This window comes from Capsicum annuum, chromosome 3 (genome assembly GCF_002878395.1).
Source record: "Capsicum annuum cultivar UCD-10X-F1 chromosome 3, UCD10Xv1.1, whole genome shotgun sequence".
Taxonomy (NCBI): Eukaryota; Viridiplantae; Streptophyta; class Magnoliopsida; order Solanales; family Solanaceae; genus Capsicum; species Capsicum annuum.
The window spans coordinates 245,322,707-245,341,019 of NC_061113.1; the positions used below are offsets into that span (position 1 = coordinate 245,322,707).

At 34.2% G+C, this 18,313-nt stretch overlaps 1 protein-coding gene across 1 annotated transcript; it reads left to right on the plus strand.

Annotated features, from left to right (window-relative positions):
- The first annotated feature begins 10,441 nt into the window (after positions 1 to 10,441).
- Positions 10,442 to 17,650, plus strand: LOC107862603 (quinolinate synthase, chloroplastic). The gene is made up of 7 exons (XM_016708235.2): positions 10,442 to 11,498; positions 12,709 to 12,993; positions 13,751 to 13,969; positions 14,095 to 14,274; positions 14,529 to 15,023; positions 16,909 to 17,070; positions 17,271 to 17,650. The coding sequence occupies exons 1-7, from the start codon at positions 10,770 to 10,772 to the stop codon at positions 17,349 to 17,351; spliced, it is 2,151 nt and encodes a 716-aa protein (XP_016563721.1). The 5' UTR covers positions 10,442 to 10,769; the 3' UTR covers positions 17,352 to 17,650.
- Positions 17,651 to 18,313: the final 663 nt, after the last annotated feature.

The following is an 18,313-nucleotide window of genomic DNA, read 5'->3' on the forward strand; positions in this document are numbered from 1 at the left end:
AACAGTTTTTTTCAGTTTCAACACTTTTATTCAAACACGTGACTGCTTAATGTTAAAATAAGTTTCATCATTTTTAAAGAATTTTTTAAAAATCATATTTTTTCAGCCTATCCAAATGGACTCTCAGAGTGAAAATGTCATAATGCATGGTCCCCCTTGGAACCAATCACCAATCTTGAAATAAATAAAGACAGTATTTGGGAAATTTCCTCTTCTTGTTCTATATTTCTTGTTGATCACATTTATTTATACAAGCTAAAAGAATCTTCTCTTCTAAACTAATCAATGAAAATTAAAAGAAAAATAAGAAACTTCTCTTCTAAGCTAAAAATAAAGAGAACCTTCTATTCTAAGTTTCATTTCATCTAACACGTTGGCCCATTCTTCGACCCGAGTCTTATGGCCCTTTAAATCTTGCTCCTCATAGACATTAAAGTCAAAGACTTCTTTTTCTTTGTCTGTTCATTATTCCTTGAAGGGGAAGAAGCTATGAATGATGAATAAGGTTGTATTTCAACACCCCTCCTCAAGGTGGAGGGGGGATAGTGACCCCCCATCTTGCTCAGAATCCCATGGTGTGCTGGGCCAGAAAGTTATTTAGTGAAGATGTCGGCAAGTTGGTCCTTGGAGGGGATAAAATATGGTTGACGGATAAAGTGACAATCAAGCTCAACATGCTTTGTTCGCTCGTGAAAGACTAAATTTTTGGCTATATAAATCGCGGCCTGATTGTCTGAATGCACCGGCACCAACAAAAGTGGAGGAACAAAAAGATCCGTGAGCAATCGGGTGAGCCATGTCAAATTTGCTACTAGTCTTCTCATTGATCAATATTCTGCTTCTGCGGAAGAAAGAGATACTGATACTTGTTTCTTGAATTTCCAGGAAATGGAAGAACCACCTAAACTGATGAAGAATCCGCTAATGGATCTTCGTAAATCTTGACAAGAAGCCCAGTCGGCGTCACAAAATACATCGAGGGAGAACGACAAAGAAGAAGAAAGGAATAATCCCTGATTTGGAAAATCGTTGAGGTAACGCACCATCCTTAAAGTTGTATTATAGTGATGAATGCTTGGTTGTTACATAAATTGGCTTAGGATCAAGACAGCATGACAAAGATCAGGTCTTGAGTGCATCAAATAGTTTAATTTTCCAATGAGGTGTCTGTAGGAATTGGGATCATCCAAAAGGCCAGATGTAGTTGATGTTAATTTCACAATAGGATCCAAAGGGGATAAGACAGAAGGTAGTTGAGAAACATCAAATTCCTCTAAAAGATCTGAAGTATTCTTTTGACTCACTATAATACCTTGTGCTTCTCTCAGAATTTCCATCCCCAAAAAATAATGTAAAGTCCCAAGATTTTTAATGTGAAATTCTGAATGAAGAAACTTCTTTAGATTTGCAATATCGCTATGTGCATCACCTGTAATTAGGATATCATCAACATATACTGCAACAATAGCAATAGAATCCCCCACCTTCTTAAAAAATAGGGAATAGTCATTAAGAGAAGCAGTAAATCCTTTATAACTGAGAGCTCCAATAAGTCTGGCATACCATTTCCTTGAGGCTTGTTTGAGCCCGTACAAGGACTTCTTGAGTCTACAAACCATGTTAGGAGAAGGAGGATCCACCCCTACAGGAAATTTCATGTAAACTTCTTCTTGCAAATCACCTTGCAAGAAGGCATTATTTACATCAAATTGAAATATTTTCCACTATTTTTTTACTACAATATCTAACAAACATTTGATAGTAGTCATCTTGTCTACTGGGGAAAATATTTCATTGAAATCTATCCCTTCCTTTTGAATGTCTCCTCTAATGACCAGCCTTGCCTTAAGTCTCTCAATAGTGCCTTCTGTATGTTGTTTTACCTTGTATACCCATCTACAAGGTAAATCTTTCCTTCCTTGAGGTAAGGGAATAACATCCCATGTATGATTTAATTTTAAGGCTTCAATTCCTGCTTCCATTGCTTTCTTCCAACCTGGATGTGCAGAGGCAGCTTTATAGCTACTACGCTCAAACATGTTGGATACAGATTTAAGAATAACCTGACTAGGGATAGAAAGAGCATTGAAAGATAAAACTTGAGGTTTAACAGGAGCAGAAAAACAAGAATTTGTCATATTTCCCAAGAATACAGTGTCATAAAAATAATCTTGGAAGTGAGATGGCATAACACCCTTGTTTGTTCTGGTTGTTATTCTCATTAAAACCTCAGGTGAAGAGCTAGAATATAATGGTGAAGAAGGAGAAAGTGATGGTGAGTGACTCTGTTGATTAGAAGAAAGTGGGACATAATTCGTATCTGGTTCATTTGGTAGGTCAGAATGGTGAAAATTATCTAGTGAATTAGTAGTGTGAGCTGCATAATCTGGAAAAACTGATGATGATGGTGATGGGGTCATTGTGATGAAAGGAAAGGTGTACTCAAAGAAATAGACATCCCTAGACACAAAAACTTATTTATTGTCCAAACTAAGTAATTTATATCCTTTTTGGTCATTTGGATATCCTAAACGCATACACTTCTTGGCCCTGGGTTGAAACTTGTCTCCACCTTGTGCTAGAGTATTTCATAACACAAACTACCAAAACACCTTAGATTGTGATAAGAAGGTGCTTTGCCACACATAACTTTATAAGGTGTCTTCCCTTTGAGAACTTTAGAGGGGAGTCTATTAATAAGGTATGTGGCTGTCAATATGCATTCTCCCCAACAAATTAATGGAACATTAGATTGAAACATGAGAGCCTTTGCTATTTTAAGTAAGTGTCTATGCTTTCTTTCCACAATTCCATTTTGCTGTGAGGTAGCCACACAACAAGTTTGATGAAGAATCCTTTTAGATGGAAAAAATTGCAGACCTGCCTCACTTTTTCCTAACTCCCAAGCATATCAGATCTAATAATTTTAACTTTTCTCTCAAACTATCTTTCAACCATGTGGATAAAATATTGTAATACAGTAAAAACATTATCTTTAGTAGATAATAAAAAGGTCTATGTTACCCTACTAAAATAATCAACAACAGTAAGAAAATACTTATAACCATTGTAAGTAGGGACTCTATAAGGTCCCCAAGTGTCAACATATATAAGTTCAAGAGGACCTTTAGTGGAAATTTGACTGAGAGGAAAAGGTAACTTGGATTGTCCAGCTTTGGGACAAATATCACAAAAACAATAAAAAATATGAGAAAATGATATGAAACTAATACTCTTCATTGATGAGAAGGTTAAATGCCCCATTCTAATGTACCATAACTTAACATTAGAAGTTGCATTACTACATACAGGAATAGAATTCTTAGGAATTGCCTTAGGAAACAAGGAATTTAAAGAACTAGGGGTAAAATTTGAGCTAAAGCTTGGACTAAGCTACTTAGTATTGGGCTGGAGCATGTATAGACCACCTTTCGCTTCACCAAAAACTTGACCCCTCTTCAGTGAAGAGTCCTGCAGCATACAGGAATGAGAGGTGAAAAATAATGAACATGCAAATTGAATACGGAATCTATTAACAGAAAGTAGATTATATTTAAAATTTGGGACATATAACACATTTCTTAGGCCGAGATTTGAAAAAATGGGCACATTTCCTAGACGTGTGACCTTAATTGTTTGACAATTTGGAAATGAAGGATTTGGGATTAAAGCACATGTGTTCACAGGCACCTGAATCTATGATCCAGGATTCAGAATTAAAAACTGAAAAAACAAGAGCCTATATACATAAATATAGTACCAGCCACTGCATTGCTGCTGATTTCAGAACCTGCACTTCCCTATGATGTTTCCTCCATTTTCATTTGCTTGAACATCTGAACAAATTGGTTATATTGTTCCTTGTTGTAGCTTTGATTTGTGTTGATATGATCTGACTGATTTCTGGCTATCCCTTCCATTTCCTCTATTAACATAGCATTATTTTCCTTGATTTGTCCTTGGAAACCTTTATCATGACTGACTATCTGTCCCTGACTTTTCTTATCATTTGTGAGTTGAAAATCTTTAGAAAAAACTATGAGTCTATAACAATCCATCTCCACATATCCAATTTTTCCACAATAATCACAGCTAACATTAGGGTTATATTTTGCCCCCTTTTCTTTAAATCCTTGATGTTGTTTCTGAAACCTTTGTGCAGATTCTTATTTGGGATATAGGTGTCCTGTTCTTGGAGGTTGAGTGGTAAATTTTTGAACCTGTCTCTCTTTGTACTGATTGAATTTCCCAACCATGAAAAATGAAAAATCTGTGGAAATAAGAGGACTCGTGTAAGTTTCTTTCTGATTCTCATCTTGCAAGATTAGTGAATAAGCATGGTTGAGATCTGGTAGAGGGTTAAGCATTAAGATATTCCCCCTAGCCTAAGCATAGATGTCATTGAGACCCATGAGAAATACTATAAGTCTCTCATCTTCCAATGATTTTTTCAGTTTTTGTTTGCCCTTACAACTACACACACAGGTGCACTTGATATTAAAATTAAGAGAGTCAAGCTCATACCATAGCCTCTTAAGTTTGATGAAGTAAACCGCAACACTGCTATTTCCTTGTGTCAACCCACTCAATTCTTTTTGCAGATGAAATAATTTTGCTCTATTTGTTTGCCCAAACCTATGTTCCAAGCTAGTCCAAAGCTTCCTAGCAGTACGTGCGTAAATGACACTATCTGCTATTTTCCTTGACAGGGAATTCAAGAGCCAAAAAGTTACCATGTCATTGCATTTATTCTATTGAGGCAGATCTGGTGAGTCTGATAAAGGAGTAGCAACACTTCCAGTGATGAATCTCAATTTGTTTTTAGCAGAAAGGGCTATCTAAATGGATCTCTTCCAACCTTGGTAACCCTTTCTATCAGACGGGTTGTTAACCAATGCCATGCCAAATGAATCATAAGCGTGGAGGTGGTATGGATGATTGATATCTACTGCTGACAGGAGTGCAGCAGTGGGGACAGTAGTGGTGGCTGCTTCGGTAGCCATGAAAGATGATTAGGATTGATGAAGATGATTAGGGTTAATGAAGATGATTAGGGTTCAAGATCACTGCTTTGATACCATAAAAGAAATAAAGGCAGTATTTGGAAAATTTTCTCTTCTTGTTCTATTTTTCTTGTTGATAACATTTATTTATACAAGCTAAAAGAATCTTCTCTTCTAAGCTAATCAATGAAAATTAAAAGAAAAATAAGAAACTTCTCTTCTAAGCTAAAAATAAAGAGAACCTTCTATTCTAAGTTTCATTCCGTCTAACATGTTAGCCCATTCTTCGACCCGAGTCTTGTGGCCCTTTAACTCTTGCTCCTCGTAGACATCGAAGTCAAAGACTTCTCTTTCTTTGTCTGTTCATTATTCCTCGAAGGGGAAGAAGCCATGAATGACGAATAAGGTTGTATTTCAACAAATCTTTCTTTAATTTTTGTTCTTGTCATTAAAATGAATTTTGGCTTTAGATTGAAAATACTCTTATTTGCATTCCGTGGGTTGACATTTAATAAGTTAAAACTGCACAAATGATATAGTAATTGAAAAACTACTAATAGTTCTCTTGGAATTAACAGGGATGGGTTAAATGAGATAATGAAGCAAAAGCAAAAAAAAAAGGAAATATATCCAAATCCTAACGACAACACAATTTGATTGGATACACTTATGAATTTCTAGAATACACAAATAGAAATAGCAGAAATATTTGAATGTCGGACTGACTAGTTTTTTACCACTATGATTTATGGAAGTTTAAACGAGTTAATCTAACAAATAAATTGAGTGATGAATAACTCGCTCAAATATGGGCAACTCGATAAGCTACTACAACTTGTAATCGAGCTGCCTCAGTCCATCACCTCCACCAACCCCTCAACTCAATTGGGTGAGGGCCACTTGTAGGCAACTGCCATAGATAATTCCAACTCTATCTCAACTCTCATTATGTCCATGTTCTTTTCTGCTTTTTTAATTTTGTCATGAGTGGACACAGAAAAGTGTGCAACAATCAACAAGAAGGGTGGAAAACGTAAGACCTATATTCTACCACCTCTTTCACTAAATCGTTCATATATTCTTTTCAATCTATCCCTCACACTCTCTTTCTCTCTCTCTCTCTCTATATATATACTAGTTGCAAAATACCCGTGCAAGATACGGACCCAATAATATAAAATCAGACAGCAGAAATGGTTTTTTAAAAGTATTTTATTAATTTCTTTTTGAATATTATTTGAAATTTAAAAAATATTTAAAATCTTATTCTCATTTCTTTCACTTTTTGTCTTCTTTTTTTTTAAATTTTACGGTACTTTTTTGATAGTTATAAAGATGATTCTTAAATTATATTCATGTTCTTTAGGTAAAGTACATTCAAAGAACTAATTTTATTATTGTAAAAATTATAACAAAATATAACTTCAACTTCAAAATTTTCAAATGAAGTTAAAATATATTTGTAATAGTATGTGATAACTCGTATATGAGATCTAATGTATCATATTATGTAGTTATATTATTTTGAAATATTACTTTTTGAAGTAATATTTAATTATATATTTTAAATAAATTAGTCAAATTGAATAATTTTGCCAATTTTTTTCTGAAGATGAGGTTATGAATCATATTTTAAAAAACTCATTTACTCTTTAACCCCAACTTTAAAAAAAATCATAAAGTGATTTTTTTTTTATTTTTAAATAAAAAGAAAGAATTACTTACAAATAAGGAATAAAAAGCAAGGAAAATATATAAAATAGTGTGTATTTAAATTGTTTGGTGTTGTGGGTCCCAGAGTAAGTCAATAGCTTTTTCACAATTATTACTAAAGGAAAAAAAGAAAAAGGAAAAGCTGCAATAGAGGGATCAAAAATGGCTGCTATCATAGAGGTTCGAACCTGCACAATTGTGTTAGAAATGTCAGGCATCAACCACTGAGCTAAGCAAATGTTTTGTGAGGAAAGCACACAGCTCAAACAGAGGTCTTGACGGTCTGCTGTGTGTTTTCCCTCTTATTAGTAAGTAAAATAAAGATATATATACACTTTAAAATAACTTAACCATTACATACACATTTTGTTCTTAATATAATGTTTTATAGCCACAAATATTTGAAATCATATCAGTATATAATAATAATAATAAATTTAATGTATTTCCATATAATGAGGTGTGGTGAGAATAAGATATACGTAGTTTATATTAATATTTCTGAAGAAATAATAAAATTATTTCTGATAAACCTTTAATTCAAAATATGAGATAATAATCAAATACGTAATAAAACATGAAATAAGATGAGAAGACATAAAGGGAATATGATGAGATCTTCATTATGCAAAAAGAATTTACTTTCAAACCCAACTAAATCCATCTTCAGTCAAATCCTAAAAATCAGCCGCCTTTATAATAATATAATAATAATTTTTTATTTTGACTTTAGACCCACTAAGCACTCACCTTTCTTCTTTATATTCTTTCTACTACTATTACTTTCAAATTTCCAAAAGCAGAGGTCCAAATTTATTAGAATAACTTTTTCTTTTTAGTCGTTTTTTCCTTTTCTACTTTGACATACTCTCCCAATAAGATGAAATAGATGCTCTATTTGGTATAACAAAAAATATTTTTAAAAAACATTTTGAAGAAAATATGTTACATTTGCTGTTTGGCATCAAAATATTTTCCACCAAATAAAAAAAAACACTCATCCCTTAGATGAAAGTTATTTTTTCCCACAACTTTTCATGGCCGAATAAATAAAATAATATGTACAAATAATATTTCTTGAACCAAAAGCAATTTAATGAGCTATGTCATGTTTAGAAAAATTTGAATCAATAAAATTAAATTATAAATTCGTCTCTTCAATTATATATATATCAGTGTGTTAACTTCATATCATTGTTCTAACACACACTAGGACATCATTATCACTTCTTGAAAAATTTAATCAAATAGTATCCAAATTTTCACTCGATGTTTCAATGAAAAATATTTTCAAAAGATAAATAACTCTTTAGAAAATATTTCCATCAGAAATAATATTTTTATTTTTTAGAAGAAAATATGAACTTTCTCAAAATTTTGAAAATTGAGTACCACTCACAACAAAAGGGAAACTTTAAATTATGTGGTGTGTGTTTATTTTTTAGTTTCAGAATTTGAAGAGTGTTTTTTTAACGGATAGAGTTATAAAAGAATTAAATGTAGATATTAATTATGAAAAAAATTATGTATTATTTTATGTAAATATAAATATTATATTAATTTTATACCTGAAGAAATTACTTTCTAACTAGCAATCAAATATACTATGATTTATATAAAATTTATCATATAAATAACTCACCATCGAATTATCTACAATCCCTCAGCGTCAATAGCTTGTTCTTTTTCCATACCAACAGATTTGCCCATATCCTTCAACGGTGGAATACATTATTTCCTTCACATTAAAAATTTAAAATAATGAAATTCCTTGTATTTAAAAATGTGCTACTTGACACTTCATGTTACTATCAGTGAAGGAACAATTTACTAAATTCCGACAAATACAAGTACAGTCCAATCTCTCTTATTCTTTTTCTTTTTTAATAATTGTGTTTGAGTCTGTTTGTTTGTGTGCATTTTGATATCTGTCATCTTTCACCAATAACAAATATCAAGTAATTATATTCAATAAATTTTGAATAGAAGAAAAAAAATTATCTAGCATTTATATCTATTGAGAATTGAATATCACATTTCATGATGTTCAATCCAACTTCTTTGAAAGTACTTAATCAAATCTCTTTATAGTAGCAATCATTGCTGCTATTAAGAAATGATTTATATATACGTATTAATATTTGACGTCCAGATCTCATTTAGTTGTTGTGTATAAATAAAATTAAAAAGAACATAGGTATAACAAGACAAACATTAATAACTCTTTCCTCATGGAGTTATGAAATAATTGATGTGCATCATTTTTAAATATTATTTCTTTCTTAAATTAAATATTCGTAGCTTAAAAGTTACTGTGTCCATGACATTAATAATGATTATCACAAATATTTTGATATATTACTATGTACATACAATAAACTTTTATAAAATATATTTACATAATATTTGAGTATGCTATTGTAGAGAAGTAATTTTATAAAGAGTTTATCACCATAATAAATGTTATTGCTGTGAGGTCGTATAATAATTTTGAAATAAAATATAGAATTATTGTATCTTACATTTAATTGGAGGTATTAATTAATTTTAAAATAATTTATTATATATATATATAGAGAGAGAGAATAACATGTCTAAAATAGTTAACCCTAAAATAATTAATACGTTGCCAGTGAAACGACCCCTAAGAATGTATCTAACTTAATTTTGTGGATAACAAGTTTACTACTTTGTCAAAAGTTAGTACTATCTTCGTTCCATTTTATATGTCATTAGTTAATCGGGCATAAAATTTAAAAAATAAGTGATGATTTTATAAAATTTATAAAATTTTCTGTTAATGTTTACTTTTTAGTAGTTTTTTTTTTAATAAGTGGAACCTACTAAAGATAAAATGAAAATGATATCATTAAATAATTATCAAATAAAAAAGAGTGACATTCTTTTTTAGACGGACCAAAAAGAAAATAATTGACACATAAAATGAGACAGAGGAATTATGTTGTCAGGAATAGAGCTGTCAATACGGGTCGGCTCAGCCCATCCGAGTTAGCCCACACGAGCGTTGAGTTTGACGGATCAAGTGAGGCTGACCCATCAAAATAATGAATCAAAAAACATCAAGTCCACACCATTACTCTGTGGGCTGCGAGTCTCACGAGCCAGCTCACTTTTTTAAAAAATTATATTTTATAATTTAATTCTAGAATATTAATAAATATACATATTATCAGACAATATTTTATAGTGTTAATACTTATTAATCAAATCCCCAACACCTTAAAAAATACTCCTAACAACGAAATTAAATAACTTTTGACATGATATCTTTTGAGTCAAATAAAAATCTAAAAATTATACAAATACACAACGTATGTTTTCAATATTATAAAAAATTTCCAATTTTCTAAATTTATTACAAAAATCCCAATATATACATAAAATGTTATATATATATCGACTATGTTATGTATATTAATAGGGAGAGAGAGTAAAATAATTAAAAAAGTGGAATAGTGTATAGTTACTTTCAAAAGAATTGTTATTTATGTTATTTATATAATAAAAATACTAAAAAACAATCTAAATAATTTCATGCATTTAATTTACGAACTGACCTATGAATTAGCTCAATTCATATTGCTCAAGCCTTATAAGTTACGAACTTATATGAACCGAACTAAAAAATCTTCTTCTTAAATAAACTGTAAAAATTAAAATTTAATTCTATTAAATTACAGACAGAATGAACCAGCCGGTATTGACGGCTGTAGTTAGGAGTCAACTTGACAAAAAGAGTCATTATAGATACTGGTATTTGTGCTTACAATTTTCGCGGGTGATTCGGTGGGTATTTCGCCACATCCCCTCCCCCCACACACACTATTAATTCCAAGGCCCTGCTCCCTCGCTCCCCATCTCTCTTGTGCACGCCCCATACAAAATCCATTTTTCCCTACCGCCACTTTACCCGCACTTCGAGAACACAACCTTTTCATTTCTCACCTTCTTCTTCCTTCCCCCCCCCCCCCCCCCCCCCCCGGCCGTTTTCTCCTCTCTCTCTCTCCCTCTTCTTTCTATCACAATTCTGTTATGGATGCCGCAAATTTAGCCATGGTATCTTCTTTTTCCAAAACCCCATCTCCACTTTCTACTGCCAAACCCATTACGAGAGCACCATTTTCTGTTTTTTCACTGCCTTCTACCTTTAAGCCACTCGTAAAATGCATACAGAAGCCCTCCAATTCAACCTTTACATGTTCAGCCGTAACTTCTTTTCCTTCCCATTCCGATGTTTCTTCCTCCTCTTCTTCTTCAACGAAGCTAAAGCTTCTGATTTCAGAATTCAAATCACTTGTCGAATCAATCGATCGCGTGAAGCGTCTCTTGCACTACGCAGCACTTGTCCCTCCCATGGATGCGTCTCTTAAAACAACGGAGAATCGAGTTCCAGGTTGTACTGCGCAGGTGTGGCTGCATGTGAGTATAGATGAGGAAGGGAAAATGAGATTCTTAGCTGACAGTGATTCGGAGATGACCAAAGGGTTTTGCGCGTGTTTGGTTTGGATGCTTGATGGGGCGGCTCCGGGTGAAGTGTTGGCGTTGAAGACGGAGGATTTAAATGGTTTGAATGTTGTCGGGTTGAACGGGAAAGGATCTGCATCTAGGGTGAATACATGGCATAATGTGTTGGTCAGCATGCAGAAAAGAACAAGGGCTGTTGTAGCGGAGAGCCAAGGGAGGCCGCGGAGCGGGCCCTTCCCGTCTCTAGTAGTGACTGCTGATGGTATTCAACCTAAAGGGAGTTATGCTGAGTCCCAGGTGCTCTTTCTGTTCCCTCTTCCCAGTGGCGAAACTAGAATTTTTGCTAAAAAGCAATTTGTGACCTAAATAGTTCATTTAATTTCTGATATATACGATGCTCCCGGGTCACTGGGTTCACGCCAACACATTCTCCCCTCCCTAGATCATATACAAGTAGTGTTATATTTTTCTAAAATTATTTAAATATGGATTTGTGAACCCACGCTCGAACTATTTTCATAATAGTGCACCGGTCCTCTCGAAATCCTGGATATGCCCCTCCCTGCCTCCGACGATGTTTAAAGAAAAAAAAAGAAACTTTTGAAATTTATGGTCTAAATCTATATTACATATTTGTGTGGTTGTAAATCATTTCATTGCGGATAAAAGAGAAGTTTCAACGTTAAATTGCTTCTAATTATAATAAGGTAATTTTTTTTGGTACAGACTAAAAAGGAATTAAAGGGTGCCACCTAAAATAGGGCGGAAGGAGCATGGTTTTCGAATTGACCTTCACTATGTGGCTATGCCAATTTAGCTGTTATGTATTAACCTTCTTGAAACAACTAAGGAATTATTTTCTTTAAAAAAAACAGTCCGGTGCACTAAAACTCCCGCTATGCGTAGGGTCTGGGAATGGTTCCCACAACAAGGGTGTAGTGTACGCAGCCTTACCTCGCCTTACTTACCACAAGGATGTATTAGGGAATTATATAGGAGGAAAAAGTGAAAGACATAATGGGACTTGACATTTAAAGCTTTAGTGTCTCATAACTTTGTTGTGAACTGAATTCTATATCTCATGGCCAATTTTTGGCAACTAGGAAATACTTGTTCAACATTTATTTTGTCCTAGACTATTAACTTTCATTTGTTATAGAAGTAAATTTAGTGAGGTCCCATATGTATTCGAGACACAACCAGTTTATATTGCTCATCCATGTTTATTGAACAAGGAGAAAAGAGAGATCCACGTTATAGCAAAAGTAAGAAAGAAAGATTCACTGATTCACTTTGTGAACAGACTTACATTTGATTGAAAAAAGAAGTTGTAAATATTGTTGATGCCTCGTATTAACATAAATTTAGCCCTTGTATTTAACAACTACTCGGAAGTTTGTCCTCTCTTTCTGTTTGGGCAGGATGTGGAGTTTGTCATTGATGCTGTTCTTTTATACTGGTGACATCGAACTTCCTAGTCCTAAGTTCATTTCTAGTGTAATTGCAGGCGAGGTTCTTATTTCCTGATGAGTCAAGGGTCCAAGAACTTGTCAATGTGCTAAAAGAGAAGAAAATTGGAGTGGTTGCTCATTTTTACATGGACCCTGAGGTGCAAGGTGTTCTTACTGAAGCGCAGAAGTTTTGGCCCCATATACATATATCTGATTCTTTGGTCATGGCAGATTCAGCTGTCAATATGGCAAAATCTGGATGTCAATTTATATCTGTATTAGGTGTAGATTTCATGTCAGAGAACGTGCGAGCGATTCTTGATCAAGCTGGATTTCCAGAGGTACACACATACCCTGTTTTGTGTTCTATAATATGAGTCCTTTGTAGTTATGACATGACGTCTAAGTTGGTCTGTGCTTGCTTGATCAACCAGTTGTGAGCACCTGGAATTGATATCGTCGTACTAGGCCAGAATGGCCGTGACCTGATGTGCAAATCTTTTTTAAAGACAAGCCCATGCTTTCTTTCTGTGAATGATAAGACTTCACTAGAAAAGCAGCAGGGAACAGTTTCTCCTACTGATAAATACACAATGAATTGTGACATGTTAAGTGCTCTGTTTACTACTTAATTAGATTCCTTTTGAAATATGCCCATCTGGCTCTCTTCCTGTAAAAATAATCCCCTATGTTGTTGAGATCTTCTTTGATCGAAAATCCCTTCAAAGTCCATAGAATAGTTGTTCAACTTGGCCAAAGGTATACTTGATCGATGGGTATTAAAAAAAATTTGTAGTATACAGATCCATTTTTCTGTGATGAAAATGGAAAATTTTCTGTATACGCCACCAATTGATTGTGCACATGATATCTTCAAGAGTAATGAGTGGACTGTGAAAATGAATTCAGACACTACTGGACCCACTTTTGCTTAAACAAATAACATTTCAAATCCTGTTGTTGGGTATTTTTCATCTTACTGATCAGTGAAGTTTCTGCCGACTGCCTGTACATGAATTTTACTTATTTACAGAAGTCGATAATATCTTGTCTGTGCTCTTAAGTAACTTCTGCATGCATTAAAACTTCTTTGTGTAGGTTGGAGTTTATCGGATGTCGGATGAACGCATTGGTTGTTCTTTGGCTGAAGCTGCATCCAGTCCATCATACATGGATTATCTTGCAACAGCTTCAATTTCTTCTCCATCACTGCATGTTGTCTACATAAATACTTCTCTGGAGACAAAAGCATTTTCCCATGAGCTTGTTCCAACTATAACATGTACTTCCTCTAATGTTGTGCAAACTATTCTGCAGGTCGGTTGAATTGCCTCCATTCTTTTGGTGTTCTTTCTAGTTCTTCATAATCTTTTTGACTTTTCGATGATTAAATGTCAACATATCTTCTTTAACTAATGAAGCTATATCTAATATCTATCCAGGCATTTGCTGAAGTACCTGACTTGAAGGTGTGGTATGGTCCTGATACCTACATGGGCTCAAACATTATGGAATTGTTCAGTCAGATGTCCATGATGACTGATGAAGAAATTTCTGAGATACATCCTTTACACAACAGGAGCTCCATTAAATCTTTGCTTCCTCGACTGCATTATTTTCAGGTAATTCAAGTTCTTTTGCACTTGGGGAATGAAATAGGTTTAGTGGTCATTATTTACTGTAGTTCAATTTGAAGCATTTGTTAAGTGTAAACTTTAAGGAAAAGATTAATCTCTTCAAAGCTTTTATCTGAGAACATCAATAATGTTTTGATTTACTGTCTGATATTGTCCAGACTGCTATTCAGCATCATCGTTTTAGTTGACGAAAAACCTGTTGTTGCCTCTGTTGCCCCCCACCCCCCTCCTATTTCCAGGATGGTACATGCATTGTTCATCACCTTTTTGGTCATGAAGTTGTGGAGACGATAAATGAAATGTATTCTGATGCATTCCTTACAGCACACTTCGAAGTTCCTGGTGAAATGTTTTCATTAGCAATGGAAGCTAAGAAAAGGGGCATGGGAGTAGTTGGTTCTACCCAGAACATACTAGATTTTATCAAACAAAGGGTACAAGAGGCCTTGAATAGAAACATTGATGAACATCTTCAGTTTATTTTAGGAACGGAATCAGGAATGATTACTTCAATAGTTGCAGCAGTCCGTAAATTACTAGGTTCTGCTGACCCCTCTTCTGGGGGAGGAAAAGTTAGTGTTGAGATCGTCTTTCCGGTCTCATCAGAATCAGTGACAAGAACATCTACTTTTGGTGAAATGAGGGGTTCCTTGAAGGTCAATGTTATACCTGGAGTTGCAAGTGGAGAGGGCTGTTCTCTTCACGGTGGATGTGCCTCCTGTCCATATATGAAGGTTAGCATTGATTATCTATCATCCATTGCTTGCTTCTTCTTCTTCTTTGTACTGATAATTGTCGCATTCCATAGCTGTTATGACTTGGTGTTTGTCAAAAATATATACAAAAATCAGTCTTTCTTTGTGTATTTAATATCACTCCCATTCCTAATGCATATTAGAAAAGATTTCTTTTCGTACTTTTATTAGAGAATCCTTTTTATTTTTCAAAACAGGTAACATTGTATCATATCACAGAACAGTACATAGATTGTACTGAAACCATATATATGGATGCCTCCTCTTCCACTGATTTTGGTCTGTATTAAGTCGAACATCAATTAAAGCTAAAACATCATTGGAGTATAATTGATTCAAAAACATAACTATAAAATACAGTTTAATTTGACCTTTTGGACGCTATTCTTTGTACTTTCAAAGCACCTAGAAAGCTTTGTGTAGATAAAGAAATTTAAGATCATGTTAAAGCTATGAAGCTTAACATAGATAGATTGATAGCATGCAACAGGTAAAACTACCCTACACTACACTGCCGTTATAAAGATTCCTGATTGCTAGACTGATATTAAAATTTCCGATGGGAAATTAAAAAACAAGAAAAGGACATGGAGAGGTCTATAGCGAATCATTGCTCACACCACAATATTTTAACCTCTTGAAGGTTGATCTATTTTTTCTCTGTCTTAGACTTGAAGTATCCTAAAAGAAATATCTTTATCATCTCTTTGTCATTTCATTATAAACCTACTTCCCAACTGTTTTGGGGTCTGACAAATGAGTTTCAGGTGGGATTAGGACCATTAACAGTTTTGTTTATGCATAATAGGCACTAAATAAGTATGTTAGCTCAATGATAATTTTTTTTTCCTTCAAGTTCCCTGTTTAAAACCAATTGTTAAAAGCGGTAAACTTGTTATTGCTTCCCCTTGTTACCATCACTGCCATGAAACATGCATGTCATATACCTGCTAGGGTAAAGCATAAACAAACAGTAAAGAAAGGAATTACTCTCCCTGAGTCAGGTTGTATCAAGCATCTCATTGAAAGAAACTTGAAGGGAATACACCTAAGATGGGGGAAACAAGATACAATTGGCACAACTGTCAAGAAATAATACGACTCGGACTTTTCTTTTTTCTTCCCCTTAAATTGAGGGGATGTGTTCGCGCGCATGAGTGTCTTCATATGATATTGCGCAGATGATATAGATGCCTTTGTCAAATGGGTAGACTAAGGACTCGCTTGATATTTAGAATTAAGATAGACGGATGAACAGTTTGAAGTTTGAACCCTTTTGATCAAGCAAGATGCACAACCAAAGAAACTATCAGAGATAGCTTTCTTATTCAAAGTGCTTGTTACTACAAATTGTGCGGTGATATTTATTAAGCTTTTCTCTTTATCACTTTAATGGCAATAATAGCACTTCCACTATGAAATAAACTTTCCTAATATGCATTGTCTTGGCATGGAGCACGCTCCTGTTAAGACATTAAATCCCATATGATTATCTTTGTAAACAAAAGATCTTAAATACCATATGAATGTTCATTCAAAGGATTCTCTTTGGACTCTCAGTGAGATTGAGTATAGTCTAGCCTCTTCCTGATCTTTCAACAGTTTAACTCCACTTCTAATCTTTATATATGTGGTTGCTCCAAACTAGGTGCCTTCAAATGTTCCATTGTCATGATAGAATGGCCTATTGCTAAATGTTATATTTTTTCAAATGTTGCATTGTTGGCATATAATGACTTGTTGCAACACGTTAAGCTTCAACTTTGTTAAGCGCAGTTAAGTAGTGGATGTGTTCCTGAACCAAATAGAACCTTTTTCTTTTCTAAAGATGGAATCTCATCTGATTACGTCCTTTATCTGTCAGATGAACTCTCTTAGCTCATTGCTAAGAGTTTGCCACAGCTTGCCCCATAACAAAGCTGAACTTTCAGCGTATGAGGCTGCGCGTTTCAGTTTGCAAACCCCAAAGGGAAAACAGATTGCGGATATTGGCTGTCAGCCGATTTTGCACATGAGACACTTTCAGGTTTGTCTTCTCATATTTATTATAAATGAATTTATTCAGGTTGCTTGGTGTTGCCCAAGTCACGATTTGATACTCTGACTTGAGCAAATGAAGAGACTTTCTGCTTGATCCTGCAGTACTCCATTTTGAGTTGCACACTGAAAGAGAATCAATTAGATGATATAGTGTTAAGTGTTTCCTCTTGAACTACCCTTTTGCAGGCAACAAAGAGATTGCCCGAGCAGCTTATCAATCAAATACTTCAACCCTGTGATAATGGGCGATCAGGCATGCATAATTAAAAGAAAAGGTGGACCAACATTGTTATTTAGACATGGAAGTTTACTTCCCTTAACTATACTAGGAAAGGCAAGGCCTGAAGGAATATTATGCCTGCCACATTTTTTTGCTCGGTACATGGATTATGCTGTGAGCATGCCTTGGTTGTTCCGTTACTTTTTTCTTTTTATTTTCACGTTATTTAGCGTGATAATAGATTTATAGATAGAGGAAAATAATGAACGAGCTTTGTTTGAGTTGTACCCCTTACAAAATTTTGTTGGCATTAAAAGTGTAGTTTCTATTGTCATGATGCCACAAATTGGTTTTGGTAGTCCTCAAGCTAAAGTCAGATAGTTGAGGTCTTCTTCTTCAAAGTGAAGTTAGAAAGGCATTTTGCATTGAGAAACAATGAGCAACAATAGTGACAACATTTTCTCCAGGTCATGCTCTTGTCTAGCCAAATAGAGTGGATATAAACTGTACTAACTACTATAGACCAGGATTGATCATCCCATAGTTGTAGCTTTTGTAGGCTTTTGGTTGGCTATAATTGTGATTGGCAGTACTATATTGTCTGATCCAAATAAAAGCAAGAAAGTTATTAGTACTACTTCATCATGAAGATGAATATCAATTGATCAATTACCACACGTTTTAATAGTACTGATGTCACATGAAAATTAGATTTAAGAGTTAGTATTTTAAAGCTCTGCAGTTAATGTTATTTTAAAGCCCTGCAGTTAATGTTTTGATTGATTTACTGTTCTGAACCACAAGCGATCAGTGGAATTGGCAAACCACAAATTTTAAAAACATGCCAGGCGGGAAGTTGAGAGCCATATGAAAGATTTCCAAATCCCAAGTTTTGTCCATGTTTATCTGGATGGCGGGAAGTGTTAAGCCAGGTCTTGCACGAGACTTGGTTATACAAGGGACTCATTACTGCTGTTGAATGACTTCATTTTGGTTTATACATGAGTGA

What these genes read in the sequence shown, in the direction of transcription:
- LOC107862603 (XM_016708235.2), top strand. Translation starts at nt 10,770, where the DNA reads ATGGATGCCGCAAATTTAGCCATGGTATCTTCTTTTTCCAAAACCCCA. An exon ending in TTGTGCAAACTATTCTGCAG is followed by an intron (nt 13,970 to 14,094) that starts GTCGGTTGAATT and finishes ATATCTATCCAG; the next exon opens with GCATTTGCTGAAGTACCTGA. An exon ending in CTCGACTGCATTATTTTCAG is followed by an intron (nt 14,275 to 14,528) that starts GTAATTCAAGTT and finishes TCCTATTTCCAG; the next exon opens with GATGGTACATGCATTGTTCA.